At 34.6% G+C, this 15279-nt stretch overlaps 1 protein-coding gene across 1 annotated transcript in view; it reads left to right on the top strand.

Moving 5' to 3' along the window:
• Positions 1-15279, top strand: part of SLC9C1 (solute carrier family 9 member C1) — a 91562-nt gene that overhangs the window by 26191 nt on the left and 50092 nt on the right. The window contains exons 10-12 of the mRNA XM_045565762.1: positions 6297-6378; positions 7664-7830; positions 9664-9789. Coding sequence (XP_045421718.1) covers positions 6297-6378; positions 7664-7830; positions 9664-9789 — 375 coding nt within the window. The remainder of the gene's footprint in view (positions 1-6296; positions 6379-7663; positions 7831-9663; positions 9790-15279) is intronic.

The raw sequence follows: 15279 nt of genomic DNA on the forward strand, positions 1-15279 counted from the left end.
TGATGATAATGATATATTATGTAGTCCTGCTTTAAAAAAAAAAAAACTTGGTAAACAAGGTTACTTAGTGAAATGTTCTTGCTAGTAGTAACTACTTGAGAAGAAACTAACACTCCTTTCTTAACTTAATCTGACTGAACCCTACAGCTAATTTATTAATACCTACAGAGAGGCATTACAGTGAAAGGTTAAAAATACTAACCTCAAAGACATATTGCCTTCTTAATTCTGTCTCTTACTACTCATAAATTATGTGATATTGGGCAAACTACAGTGCCCCAATTTCCCATCTGTATAATTGGGCACTATTTGTATTTACCTCACAGAACTGTAGTGATGACTAAATCAGATTGCTATATTGTACTATTAATATATGTCTACCATCTAAGTGTTAGCGCTTATACTTTTAAACTGTTAAACTAATTTAGTAGTCCTTAACGTACAATGCACTTTAGATTGCTTCAGGCACTTTAAGTAAAATACCAGTGTCTATGGAATTCTGGCCCTTGTCATGATGAATAATGGATATCAGATTTACTTTCCACAGTAAACAACTACAAAAATGGTTAAAATATATGAAGCAACTGGTTTGGGGTATTGGACATTCATGTTTAGATCCTTTAGAGAAAGGAGACACATAAGGTGAGTTCACATTCGCTCTGGTCTTTCTTCCAAACCATGGCACAGAGAAGCGAACGGCAAACAGAGTGCAGTAATCACACTGAGTGGAAAAAATAGAGACCAGAGTTTAGGGCTATTGAAGTAGCTAAAATTTGGGGAGGCAAGGTACCATGGAGAGAAGAATTGTGTAGAAAAGGAGCACCAGAAATCTACATAAGGATCCCTGTGAATCATTAGTCCAGTGCTAATCTACACAAGCCGAGATTTTGAAGGAAGATCAGCAGAAAGCTACTAGGGAGCTTTGAGCTGAATGCACACACTGGAGGCTGCAAAGTGCTGGCAGATACTGGAGTTCTGACTAGCCACAGTACATAAACCTCAGTGAACAACACATCGGTTAAGTTGTGATCACAGAAAGACCATGCCTTAGACATAAGCATTAGGCCCTAGGATGAGGTTTACTCTAGACCCATTCTAAGAAAGACTAAAACCATGCCTTGGTAGGATAATGTGATCTGCTAGTAAATTAACTGCCTGACACAAAACTCAAAATTCTTTACAGGAAGACATGATCCAGACTCTCAGCAATGTAGCATCCATCATATACAGCCTAAAGCCAAATATTACTATGCATGTGAAGAAGCAGGAAAATGTGACCTATTCTTAAGAGAAAAAAATATTCAATTGAAACAAACCCAGAGATGACACGGATGTTAAAACTAGGATAACTATTAAAAATATATTTAATAATTTAAAGAAAAAAATGGACATAAAAGTAAAGACATGGGATATTTCAATGAAGAAATTGAAACTATAAAAATCAACCAAAGAAAAATTCTAGAATTGAGAAATATAATATCTTAAATGAAAAATTTTATGAACTTGATGAGAATAGAGAGTGCAGAAGAAAAAAAATCAATTCTAAATGAATATGTTCTAAATAAGAGTGAGAAAATATGTGAAGCAAAACTGATAAAACTAAAGGAATAAATAGAAAAATTAAAATTGGAGACTTTAACACTCCTCCCTGTAACTTATTTAACAAATTATAGAACTAGACAGAAAATCAGCAAAGATATGGAAGAACTGAACAACACCGTCAGCAACAGGATCTAACTGATACTTATAGTATCATCTGAACTGATACAGAAAAAGCATTTGACAAAATTTATTATTCGTCTATGACAAAAGCTCTCAAAACATAGGAATAGAAGAAAATGTGCTAATATTGATAAAGAACATCTACAAAATATCTACAGATAACATCATAATTAATAGTGAAAGACTGCTTTCTCCCTAGATCAGGCATAATGCAAGAATGTCTAATTTCAGCACTCTTGTTGGACATTGTGATGGAAAGTCTAGCCAGCTCGATAAGGCAAGAAGAGGAAAAATGCATATTGAAAAGGAAAAATAATAAAACTATCCTTATTTACAAATGGTATAATTATCTACATAGACAATCCCAATGATCTTCAAAAAGAAAATCAAAAACAAAAGCTTCCTAAAACTATTAAGTGAGTTCAGCAAGATCTCAGGATACAAGATAAATATTAAAAAAATAAACCATATTTTCATATACTGGCAATTAATGCATGAAAACCAAAATAAAAGGTGTAGTATCTTGTACAATCACTCAAGAAAATAATATACTTAAGTATAAATCTAATAAAATATGTATAAGATTTGTAGGCTTAAAACTATAAAACACTGATAAAAAAAACCCAAAGATTACCTAAATATAGTTAATATAGAGATACACTGCGTTCATGGACTGGAAGACTTAACATTCCAAAGTGATGTAAAGTTTAATGCAATTCCTATTAAATCCCAGTAAGTTTTTGTAAATATAGACAAGTTTACCTGAAATTCATATGAAAAGGCAAAGAAACTAAAATAGCAAAAAAGATTTTGGAAAAGAAGAATAAAGTGGAAGGAATCAATATACCTGATTTCAAGACTTATTACAGTTACAGTAGTGGGGACTGTGGTATTAGCAGAGGGAAAGACACACAGATCAATGGAACAGAATAGAGAACCTAGAAATAGATCCACACAAATATTCCCAACTAATTTTTGACAAAGATTCAAAAGCAATTCAGTGTATTATAGAATGGATAGGCTTATCAGAAAATGGTGCTGAAGAATTGGATAGTCACAGGCAGAAAAAAATGAATTTTGACCTAAGTATCACATCTTACACAAAAATTAATACAAGTGGATCATGGAATTAAATATAAAGTGTGAAACTATAAAACTACAGTTTACTCTACATTACCACAATAAAGAAGAAAACCCATATGATTAACAGATGCAGACAAAGCACTTGACAAAATTTAACATACATTCATGAGTCAAAAAAAGAAAAACTTTCTGTGAAATAAAGTTTAAAGGAAACTGCTTTAATTTGACTGAGAGCATTTATTAAAAAAGAAGAAAAACCCTAAAGCTTAAATGACACTTAATGATAAAATACTGAATGCTTTCCCCTTAAGTTTGGCAAAAAGGCAAATAGGTCTCCTTTCTACACTTCTATGAAACATTGTACTCAGTGTCCTACTGGGGCAATAGGGAGAAAAAAGGCACACAGTTATTTGGTATGTATCAAATAACAACTAGAACTAATAAGTGAATTTAGCAAGGTCATGAGATTCATGTTCAGCATACAAAAGTAAATTGTATTTCTACATACTAACAAGAAACAGTCAGAAAAATGAAATTATAAATAACAATAGCATCAAAAACATGGCATTGAAATAAAAATAATGAAATATGTATATATTAGTTATCTATAGCTATGTAACAAATTGTCCTAAAATTTAGCTTCTTGAAATAAACATTTATTATCTCTATTGCAGTGGGTCAGGAATCTGGGTGAAGATGAGCTTGGTGCTTCTGATTTAATTTGTCTTATAAACTTTAATTTAAGCATAAATTGAAGGTGCAGATATCGAAAGGCTCAACTGAGGCTGAAGAATGTGCTTCTGAACTCACTTACGTGGTTGTTGACAAAATGCAGTACTTTGCAAGCATTTGGACTAAAGATATCAATTTCTGTCGGCTTTTGGCCAGAAGCTACTCCTTGTCACTTGAATCTCTCCATAGGTCAGCTCACAGTATGGTAGCTGGCTTCTCTGAGAGTGAGTAAGCAAGAGAGCTGGAAGAGAACAAGCTCCCAAGACGGAGGCCACGGTCTTTTTATAACCTAATTTAAGAAATCACATTACATTACTTCTGCATATTCTATTCATTAGAAGCGAGTCAGTAAATCCAGTCCATACTTAAGGCAACTAAATATGAAGAGATAGATAACTTTGGGAGCCAACTTAGAGGCTCTTTTCCAAACTGTGCAAGACTTATGCATTGAAAACCATAAGACATTGTTGAGAGGAAATTTAAAAGACCTGAATTAATGGAGATACATTCCAGTCATGGATTGGCAGACTCAAGATCATTAGGATGTCACTACATTCAACACAAGCCCACTCCCACCAGATTTGTTTTAGAAATAGATAAGCCAAATCTAAAGTTTATATAGAAACACAAAATACCTAGAATAGCCATAACAATTTTGAAAAAGAATAAAGTTGTAGGATTTATGCTCTCTGATATCAGGCTTATTATAAAGATACAGTAATTAAGCTTGTAGCATGCTGGCATAAGGATAAAAAATAGATCAATAGAATATAATAAAGAATTTTAAAAAGATTCACATTTATATGGTGAATTGATTTTTGACAAAGGTGCTAAAGTAGTTCAGTAGAAGAAAAGGTAATTTTTTTTGACAAATGATGCTGAACAACTGGATATTCATTTAGAGAAAAAGAAGATAAAATTTCTATTTTTACCTCACATCATGCAGAAAACTGACTTGAGATGGATCATAAACTTAAAGTTTCTGGACAAAAATATAAGAGAATACTTTTTTTGACCTGGGGATAAACAGAGGTTTCTTAGGACAAAAAAATAATAATCACTTCAACATTAAACACTTTTGCTCATCAAAAGGTAGTTTTACTGAAAGGAATAGGTAAACCCCAGACTGGGTGAAAATATTCACAATACATATATCTGACAATGCACTTCTTCTTAGGATGTATTTTTTAAAATGTATACAATTTTATAATAAAAGAAAAATAACTCAATCTTTATAATGTACAAAAGAGTTGAAAAGACAGTTCAAAAAGAAAGATATATACTAATAATCATGTTAAAAAATGCTCAACATCATTACTCTAGGGAAATGCAAATTAAAACCACAATGAGACACATAATATGCAATGTAATTTACATGAAAATTTTAGAACTAGCAATTCTTATTTGTAGACATAGAAATTAGAATAGTAGTTGCCCTCATGGGGTAGGGGATTGATTGGGAAGAGGCACTAGAGAAATTTTGGAGGATATCAGAATATTCTGCACCTTGATAGAGTTGAGCATAATATGGGTGTGTGCACTATCAAAACTCTTCAAATGGTACACGAGTATTTCAATGTATGTAGATTATACCTCAGATTTCCTAATTACCTATGTTTGAGCTGTACCCTTAAAGAATTAAATTATAATATTCAGTGTAGGCATACTGGGCACCAATATGTTAAAGTTTCCCAAGTGGTTCTTTTTTTTTTTTTTTCCTGAGACAGAGTCTTGCTCTATCACTCTGGCTAGAGTGCAGTGGCATCATCATAGCTCATTTCAACCTCAGACACCTGGGTTCAAGGGATACTCCTGCCTCAGCCTCCCCCGTAGTTGGGACTATAGGCACATGCCACTACACTGGCTAATTTTTCTATTTTTTGTAGAGACGGGGTATCACTCTTGCTCAGGCTGTTCTTGAACTCCTGACCTCAAACGTTCCTCCTGCCTCAGCCTCCCAGAGGGCTAAGATTACAGCTGTGAGCTACCACGCCCAGCCTCAAGTGAATCTAATGTGAAACTTTGAGAGCCAGTAGTGGGGTTTCATGCTCTGTCTATAATTTCCATTTGGGGCCATAGAACAGCAGATTGGCTAGGGATTTAAGAAAAGCTCTGGAAATTAGAAATCTATAAATCACCGGAACTGTGAAATCTCAGACAGAGAAGTGCTAGTCCACTCATTTATGGAGATTGACTTGGGATATACATGAATGAAGAAATTAAGTGGCGCCAAAGACATTAATTGCTTCTCCCTCCTGACAATGAAAGGGTGCCAAAGAGACAAAGTTTGAGATGAAGAAAACATATCAAGGCCTCTAGTTGTTCTCTTTTCCCAGGTAAGGAGAACTAACTTTACACAGATGTGCTGGTAACTTGAACAGAGCACTGTGTGGCTATGCATAGGCAGGTGTGTATAGTAGGTAAGAATTGGTAAAGTATAGATGTATTCTCAGGGCCCAAGAAGTACAACAGTGGAATTTAAGGACAAATATTCTTTTCCAATATCTCTATGGGTGTTTGTTTATTTGTCAAACTATATCTCCTGATTTTAGTTTGGTTCCAAAGCATGGATGAAGTACATGCAGGAAGATAAGAGAATTCATAGAATACTTTCATCATGCCTTAGATTGACATCCAAATTCTTCCCCTGCCTTGAGCGTCTGTTAACATTGTATAACCTAGTTTAATTTATATTGGTGAATATAGACTATATTATATGAAATTGTCATGAATACTTTGTATTTTTTGTTCAATTCTAGGTATTATTTCACGGATTGACTGTATGCTTAATTTCCCTGATTGTCAACAGATTTATTTTGCCAAGGGCAGTTACTAGACTAGGTAAGCCTTACTAATTTACCCTTTTGAGTGAAGAGAAAAATATTCTAAATATGCTAAAGAAGTGTTAATAATGAAAAAAAGAATCCATATAAATACAATTCACTGGTGCCTAATTGAAGAGGAAATTGAATCTCCATGTAAAGACATATTAAGGGTTTGGGCCAATGAGCCTGTTTATTTAAAAAGATTATTTATTTACATTATTCCAATATAACTAAAATAATTTTATAAGTTTATAAACTTATTTAGAGAATTTTTATTAGGAGCCACCTATATGCCAGGCATTATTCTAACTCATAGTGATGCATTATGAAAACAGACAAGGTTTCTGAGTTGATGGATCTTACAATGGAGTGAGGAGAAGCAGATGGTAAACACATCAAATAAAGTAATGTCAAAAAGTCATGTACACACCAAAGTAAAACCACATATGAAATAAAATAGAGAATGCAACAGGTGCTAAATTCTTGAGGAAGCTGGAAACGGGGTGTGTTCAAGAAAAGAAAGATGGTTTGAGGAATTAGGACTTTAGAGAATAGTGCAGATAATTCCTCATACGTGCTTAAGTGGCTTATACAATTATGGAAGCTAAGTCCCAAAATAAGCAGTTCCGAGACCTGAGAACAAAAGAGCCCATGGTGCAAGTTCCAGTTTAAGCCTGAAGTCAGAAAACCAACGTCCCATCTTAAGACCATCAGGCAGACAGAGCAAATTGTCTCTTGCTCAGCCTTTTGTTCTGTTCAGGCCTCCAACAGCCTGCATGAGTCTCCCTGACTTTGGGGAGGGTAATCTGCTTTTCTCAGTCTACCAATTTAAATGTTCTTCTCGTTTAGAAACACCCGGACAGACACACCCAGAATAACGTTTAGCTGCTTATCTGGGCACCCTGTGGCCCAGTCAAGTTGACACATAAAACTAGCCATCACACCTCTGTGTCCTTCTATCTCAAACTGGGAAAAAGGACTCATCTCAAAGGGTAGTCAGTAGAACCGAACGACTTAATACATGCAAAATTCTGGCACATGTTTTCCTAGTATATAGTAAATACTCGACAAATATTGACTATTACTATTATTGTTATTCTATATCTCAGCTTTTGTGAGAAGCAGTATAAAAGTAGAAAAAAATGATATTGTTATTATTCTTATTATTAAACAATTTATAGTAAATATTTAAAGTTTTAAAAAAATACTTGGTAACAATAAGTTAAGACCAAAAGGAAATTTTATAATCCATATCAAAATGGCGGTCTTCCTATTTATAAAATATACTCTTTGTATCAAAGGTCTTCGTGATGTCACATCAACCAAATATAAGTCAGTTTATTATACATTTCAACATTTTCAAGAACTAACCAAATCTTCAGCCTCTGCACTGAAATTTGATAAAGATCTTGCTAATGCTGATTGGAACATGGTTGAGAAAGCAATTACTCTTGAAAACCCATATACAGTAAGCAAGTAACACCTTTTGTTTATTTCTTCAAAGTAGACATGATTGCCATTAAGTATAAATCATGTCATAAATATTCATTCTTAATTTTTAATATTTGTGATTGACACAGTTGTATTGATAACTTTATTTGCCATAATATCAAGGAGGAGATCTTAAGGAATTTTATGATCACTGTGGGGCAAAGTAGAAGTCACAACCCCTTTGAGAATATTGAAATTATATGTTGTAAATTCAAAAGAGGGAGCAGTGTATTAGGGCTGCCTGTAAAAGAGGTCAAAAAGAAGAGCACGAGCCTTAGAAAATGGCTAGTTGTTGACCACATTAGGGGTGGGCAAGTGCCTTTGTTCATTCATTTATTCAGAATTTATGTAGGCTGTTATATATGCTAAGCACTTGCTAGACTCTAATTTATGGTTAATAGTATTTTAATATAAAACAGAATTCAAAACCAGTATCATAAGTTTAGCTGTGGGTGAGATGTCACCTTCTGTTCCTGAGATATGCTTTAGAATATCTGTGGTCAGACTTTTTCTTTTAAGATTACTCAGCACACCAATCAGTCATGGTTTCCATAAGGGGAAACGGTAAACGTCTTGGGGATTTTCTCAAAGCTGCTGCTGCTTTTCCATATCCTTCATCATGTTCAGTTTTCACTGTGATATTTTTCTGCATCACACCGTATGAGGGGCCAACTTCTAGCAGTGCAGAGTTAAGACAATTAGTTTCTATGAAATAGCATTCTGAAAAATCCATTAACCATCACTTGAAGCTCCAGATAAGGTCTAAGAGTCAAGCCCTGTGCCTGCAGGAATATTGCCAGGATTTCTGGATGGCACAAGTACCATGTCAAATCCAAGAATTGCTCTAGTAGCTCCCAATGTCTGTTTGTGACCTTTTACTGACCTGTCTGCATCAGAATCAGCTGGAAAGTTTATTTAAAATATTGATTGAATTCCCAACTCCTCCCCTGAAGATTCTGAAGCAGGTGGTCTGAGCAGGGTCTCAGAAATATATATTTTTCATTCACTACCTAGCTGATTCTAAGGCAGAATCAGTGTTGGGGCCACTGTTCTGGTACTTGATTAGTTTCAGAAGGCAGCTGATCAAACAACCATTCTCCTTTTTATGATGCAGACATGAGGCATATTACAGTGTAACAGGTAAAATCATGACGCTGGACTCAGATAATCTTGGTTTATATATCCTAGCTTTGCCACTTAATAAATAGCTTTCTGATCTTGAGCATATCATTTATTTTCTCTAAGCTTCAATTTTTCTCATCTGTAAATTGTCCATGTTCCCATTTCCTTAAGGCATATTCACTTTCTATCCTACCTCAAGCGATTAGTTTAAGAAGTGGTTGTCAAGCTTTAGCTGCAGCAGGATAATTGAATGGGTTTACAGGGACACAGATCGCTGCGCATTCCTCCCGATTCTAACTCAGTAGGTCTCGAGTGGGATCTGAGAATGTGCATTTCTAATAATTCCCAGTTGCTACTGCTGCTGCTGGGGGACCACGCTTTGAGATCTGCTGGTTTAAAGTATGATCCTATATGTGGTAGCATTTTAAACTGTTAATATTGCAATGTGAATATATGATATAACCTCTTCCCCCCAAAACTGGCAATTATTTTACCTTCTACATAACCTGGCAAATAATGAGGACATTTGTGCAAATGATGAGGATCTAAACATTTTTCAGTATCTACCAGGTTTTCTAGTATTTTTCAAATCAAACTGTTACAAGAATTGCTTGAGGTTGAGGTTTATGCTAAACAAGATGTAAATATTCATGTATTATTTTTTGTCTTTCATTTATGTTTTACTTAGTTGCACCAGGGAGAAACAACAGAGCATCAGAAGGTGAAATGTCCAAACTGTAACAAAGACATAGATGAGCTCCTTAACATTGAAGCAATGGAGCTTGCCAACAGGCGTCTCTTGTCAGCACAAATAGTACTGTATTATACCTTTTAAAATTATTTTCGAGCTTAAAATTATATTGAAATCTTTCTCCCTTGCTAAAGATGTCTTGCTTATGCTAACCTGCATAACTTAATAGACTGTTTACAAAGGCAAAGGGAAGTTTGGTATTGTCTTAGGAATCTGCTTGACTGCAAGGGAAAAAAAGGAAAGAAAAAAAGAAATCCACTCAAAGTAGCTCAAGTAAAGGTGTTTTACAATGAAGAATTGGGAATGTCACAGATCCCAATGTCAGGAATTACAACTGGGCTTAACTTTCAGATGTGTTAGGCAATTAATTCTGTGACATTGCACACTTCTGGGTCCAAGTCAGTGTTTTATGGAAGGATACTGCCAAATTCTCTAATAACTGCAGTACAGGGTATTATGCTTTCATTCAAATCTTGAGTAAAAATTAGAGAAATTCTGTAGCACAGCAGCATACAGAACTATGCTGGAAATTATTAACAGGCTAGTTTTCGTGTTCTATCCAGGTCAGGATTTTGAACTATTTGCCATGACTCATCTCAAAATGCTCATGTTGGGCCTTCCTCACTGCATATGGAGCTGTTGTTGATTTCTCAGCTATTCCAACCATACAGGATCCCAAGCATTCTACTTAGTCTAACTCAAGAAATGCGAGGTTTGGAGGGCATGATTGTTCTCTCTTCAGCAGGTGGTAGTTTAAGCAGACAAGTTGAGTCTCAAAAACAGCTTTTTTAAGGACCTAATCAACTTCTTTAAGCAACTGAGGCAGTGCCACGAAGGATGAAGCTTATGTCCTCATGGTGCTGTGTTCCACTAGTAGATTTTCCACTTGTCCTACCAAATCAGGTATTGCTACCTATAGGGCAAAGATTTCTCCCACACAGCTAAGTTAAGACAGGCTGGGGTGGAAATATCCCAGCTAGCTCTTCCATCTCTTCTAAATCTGATGCACCAGGAGCCATGGTTCTGTGAGGTAAATGGACAAAGGCAAATTATCAGGATTTCCCTTGGCAACCGCCTATGAACAGCTTCTGAAGCAAAGACAAAGGCAGGCTGTCTGAATATACCAAGCCATCAGGGAAGAGAAAAGAAAAATATCAGTCAAAGGAAATAATGGAACAGGATAGTCAAACATCTAGATCAGGATTTCTAAGTAGAAGAGGATCTGGAAACAGTAGAGTAGGGCAAGTCCTGAGAAAACCATGAGTGAATCTGAGCAGCCAAACATGGCTTTTTTTTTTTTGAGACAATGTTTTGCTCTGTTGCTCAGGCTAGAGTGCCGTGGCATCAGCCTCGCTCACAGCAACCTCAAACTCCTGGCCTCGAGCAATCCTCCTGCCTCTGCCTCCCTAGTAGCTGGGACTACAGGCATGTGCCACCATACCCAGCTAATTTTTCTATATATATATTTTTAGCTGTCCATATAATTTCTTTCTATTTTTAGTAGAGACGGGGGTCTCACTCTTGCTCAGGCTGGTCTCGAACTCCTGAGCTCAAACAATCCGCCCACCTCAGCCTCCCAGAGTGCTAGGATTACAGGCGTGACCAACCGCGCCCGGCCCAAACGTGGCTTTTTTAAACAGCAACAATTGCTCCCTTGGATTACAAAAGCAGAAATGGGGAGTTTGCAGAATTTGTCTATAACTGTCAAAAATGTGATAGAATAACCAAAAGTATATGCAATCTGCTATATAATTTAGGAAACATAAATTACATTTCTGTTTTTTTCTGCAAAAAGTCCCCAAATCAAAAAATTTTCAATGTGATAGAAAATAAAAATAAAAGAATGTAAACACCATATGGTGGAAATATCAACCACCAGCATATTTACATACACTTTGATCTGCCTCATTGCTCACTTAACTTTTCCAAATAGTTTTGCTTCTCCATCTAAGTACTATACTTGCTAGACAATTTTTTGACTGCCTTTCTAGCTGGGCTTATAATCACTAGGATCTCCCACTGCCATCACCACAACCCTATTCCCCACCACATCCCTAAGGCCACTAATACTTGTATGTACACATTTTTCTCAGCCTTAAAAAAAAACCCAAAGCTTTGTGTCACTTTGCTTATTGATATCTTTTGGCACATTATTATTAAATTTTACTTTTTAACTTATATTTTATTCCAATATGAAATGTGAATGTAGGGTTGAGAAGGTATTTTTGTTGTCATTGTTTTAATTGATATATGACAATTGTACATATTTATGGGGCACAGTGTGATATTTCTATATATGTATACATGTCTAATGATCAAATTAGGATAATAAGCATATTCATCACTTCAAACCTTTATCATTTCTCTGTGTTGAGAATATTAAAAATTCTCTTTCTAAATATTTAAAAAACAATAAATTATTGTTTACTATAGTCATCCTATTGTACGACTGAGTATTAGAATTTATTCCTCCTATCTAGCTGTAACTTTGTATCTGTTAGCCAACCTCTGCCTGGTTCTCCTCCCCACTACCCTTCCCAGCCTCTAGTAACCACCATTCTACTCTCTACTTCTATTAAATCAACTTTTTTGGCTTCTGCATGGTATGCAGTATTTATCTTGTTGTGTCTTCTTTATTTCACTTAACATAATGTCCTCCATGTTGCTGCAAATGACAGGATTCTGTTCTTTTGTATGGCTCAGTAGTATTCTGTTGTGTATATATGCCACATTTTCTTTATCCATTCATCCATTAATGGACACTTAGGTTGATTCCATATCTTGGCTATTGTGAATTGTGCTGTAATAAATATCGGAGTGCAGATATCTCTTCAATTTTCTGAGTTCCTCTCTTTTGGATATATACCCAGTAGTGGGATTTCTGGAACATATGGTAGTTCTACTTGTAGCTTTTTTATGAACCTCCATACTTTTTTCCATAATAGCTATGCTAATTTACATTCCCACCAACAGTGTATAAGAGTTCCTTTTTCTCTGCATCCTTGCCAGCATTTGATATATTTTAACTTTTTGATAATAGCCATTCTAGCTGAGTCGAGAGAGAATATCTCATTGTGGTTTTGATTTGTATTTACCTGATGATTTGTAATGTTGAACATTTTTTCATATACTTGTTGTCCATTTGTAATCTTCTTTTGAGAAATACCTCTTCAGATCCTTTGCTCATTTTTAATCAAATTATTGTTTTTGCAGTTGAGTAGTTTGAGTTCCTTGTATATTCTGGATATAAATTCCTTATCAGATGAATAGTTTGCAAATATTTTCTCCCATTCTTCAGGCTCGCTTCCTTTACTTGCAGAAGCATTGTCATTTGATATAATCACATTTGCCTATTTTTGCTTTTGTTGCTTGTGCTTTTGAGGTCTTACTCATAGTATCTTTTCCTGGACCAATGACCTGAAATATTTTCCCTATGTTTTCTTATAGTTGTTTCATAGTTGTGGGTCTTATATTTAAAGCCTATATCCATTTTGAGTTGAGTTTTGTATATGAGGAAAGATAGGGGTCTAATTTTATTCTTCTGCATGTGGATATCTAGTTTCCAATTTTCCCAACACCATGTGTTGAAGAGACTGTCCTTTTCCCAATGCATGTTTCTGGCAACTTTGTTGAAAATCAGTTGACTGTAAATAGGTGAATTTATTTCTGGGCTTTCCTATTCCATTGGTTCATGTGTCTGTTTTTATACGAGTACCATGCTGTGTTGGTTACTATAGCACTATAGTATATTTTGAAGTCAAGTAGTATAAGGCTTCCAACTTTGTTCTTTGTACTCAAAATTGCTTTGGCTACTCGAGGTCTTTTGTGGTTCCATATAAATTTTAAGATTGTTTTTTTTTACATCTATTAAAAATGTCATTGGTATTTTGATGGGGATTGCATTGAATTTGCAGGATGCTTGGGGAGTATGGTAATTTTAACACAATTTATTCATCTGATCCATGCACATGAGATGTCTTTTCATTTTTGTGTGTCATTTTCTATTCCTTCATCAGTCTTTTACAGCTTTCATTGTAGAGAATAGAGAACTTTTACTTTTTTGGTTAAATTTATTCTTAGGTATTTTCTTTGTAGCTATTGTAAATGAGATTGCCAAACATATGAAGTTGGATCTAATTAATGATACAGTCATATGAAGACAATGGAATGGTATTTATGAAATTAAATTAATATTTATAAAATTAAATGTAGCCTCCTTTCCAGTTTGGATGGTTATAAAATTATTTTTATTTCTTTATAACCTGAAAATTTTGTGAGATCATATCTTGCAGCAACTTTCAAATTTTTAGTTTATTTCAGAAAAATTTAGTATTTAAGGATGCACAAAACAAATGCAGGAGACCCCATTTTGAGTATTACTTTCATTATTAATATGATGTGTGAATCAGGACTTACTTTTTTAAGTCTTTATTCTCTCCATCTATAAAAGAGGAAACTTATGCTGACTAAATGACTTCTTATGTTCTTTCCACTTATGATATTCTACATTTTCTGTAATATATGCTCCATGTACCTTTTTGATTTATTGCCTTAAATGTTTGGTGTCTGCTATTATATTTTCAGTTGTTGATTTTGTGCTTTTGTTGTACATGTTGTGTCTTAATCATGAAATTCTCCTTTCAAAGTAAGTTGGATCGCTCTGCCCTGTTCTCCAGATTCTCATCTCATTTTGTATCTTCTTAGTTCTTCTTCATTCTAGGTACATTTTCATGTTTATCTTGACTTGTTGATTTGGTGTCTGCAAGCTAAATTCTAATGTTCACTACTCCTGGCAATAATATTGTAATAATTGGTCTATTACAGTTTTCAAAGCTTTGAGAGCTTTTATTTAAACCTCAGCCAGTTATTGTTAACTGAGACAATATCTTCTCTACCTTGTATGTTAGGAAAGAAAGCACAGCATAGCAAGACAGTGGTACAGAAGAGGCAGCGCACCATAATGGTGGAGGGGGGAGACAAGATTTAAATGCAGAGATATCTAGGTTTCTAATGTAATCTTGGGAAAACTTAACTCTGTAAGCCTCAGCTTTCTCATCTATGAAATATAGATTAGAATACCTTCCCTATAAAGTTGTTTCAAGAATTAAATAATTTTATATAAAACATATATAGTTAAGTTCATTTGCTAGTATAGTAGAGAGCTCAATCAATGGAAGTTACTTGAATCAATCATTTTCTAATTTTTTCTTATATTTTGGAGGGAAAGATTATTGAAGAGTTAATATTTTTCTAGTATCTAACTGCCTTGTTGTTTGTGTTGCTAAACTTTCATGAGATCCATATTATTTTCAGCTTTCTCATTTTTCCACAAACTACAATTTTTACGTTTGAGGATACTGAAAATATTTTAATCTTATATTGTTTTATACATATTTTAATGATGTTTAAGGAGAAAAATCCTGTTCTATTGAATTCCTGTCATTATGGAAAAATAGTTCTTTTATCCCACACCCTCAAATTTAGTTGCTATCCCTTCCTAGTATCCCCCAAGAACAAGACAGTATTTTAATATCAAAAAAAAAGTTGTACAAA

This window comes from Lemur catta, chromosome 1 (genome assembly GCF_020740605.2).
Source record: "Lemur catta isolate mLemCat1 chromosome 1, mLemCat1.pri, whole genome shotgun sequence".
Lineage (NCBI taxonomy): Eukaryota > Metazoa > Chordata > Mammalia > Primates > Lemuridae > Lemur > Lemur catta.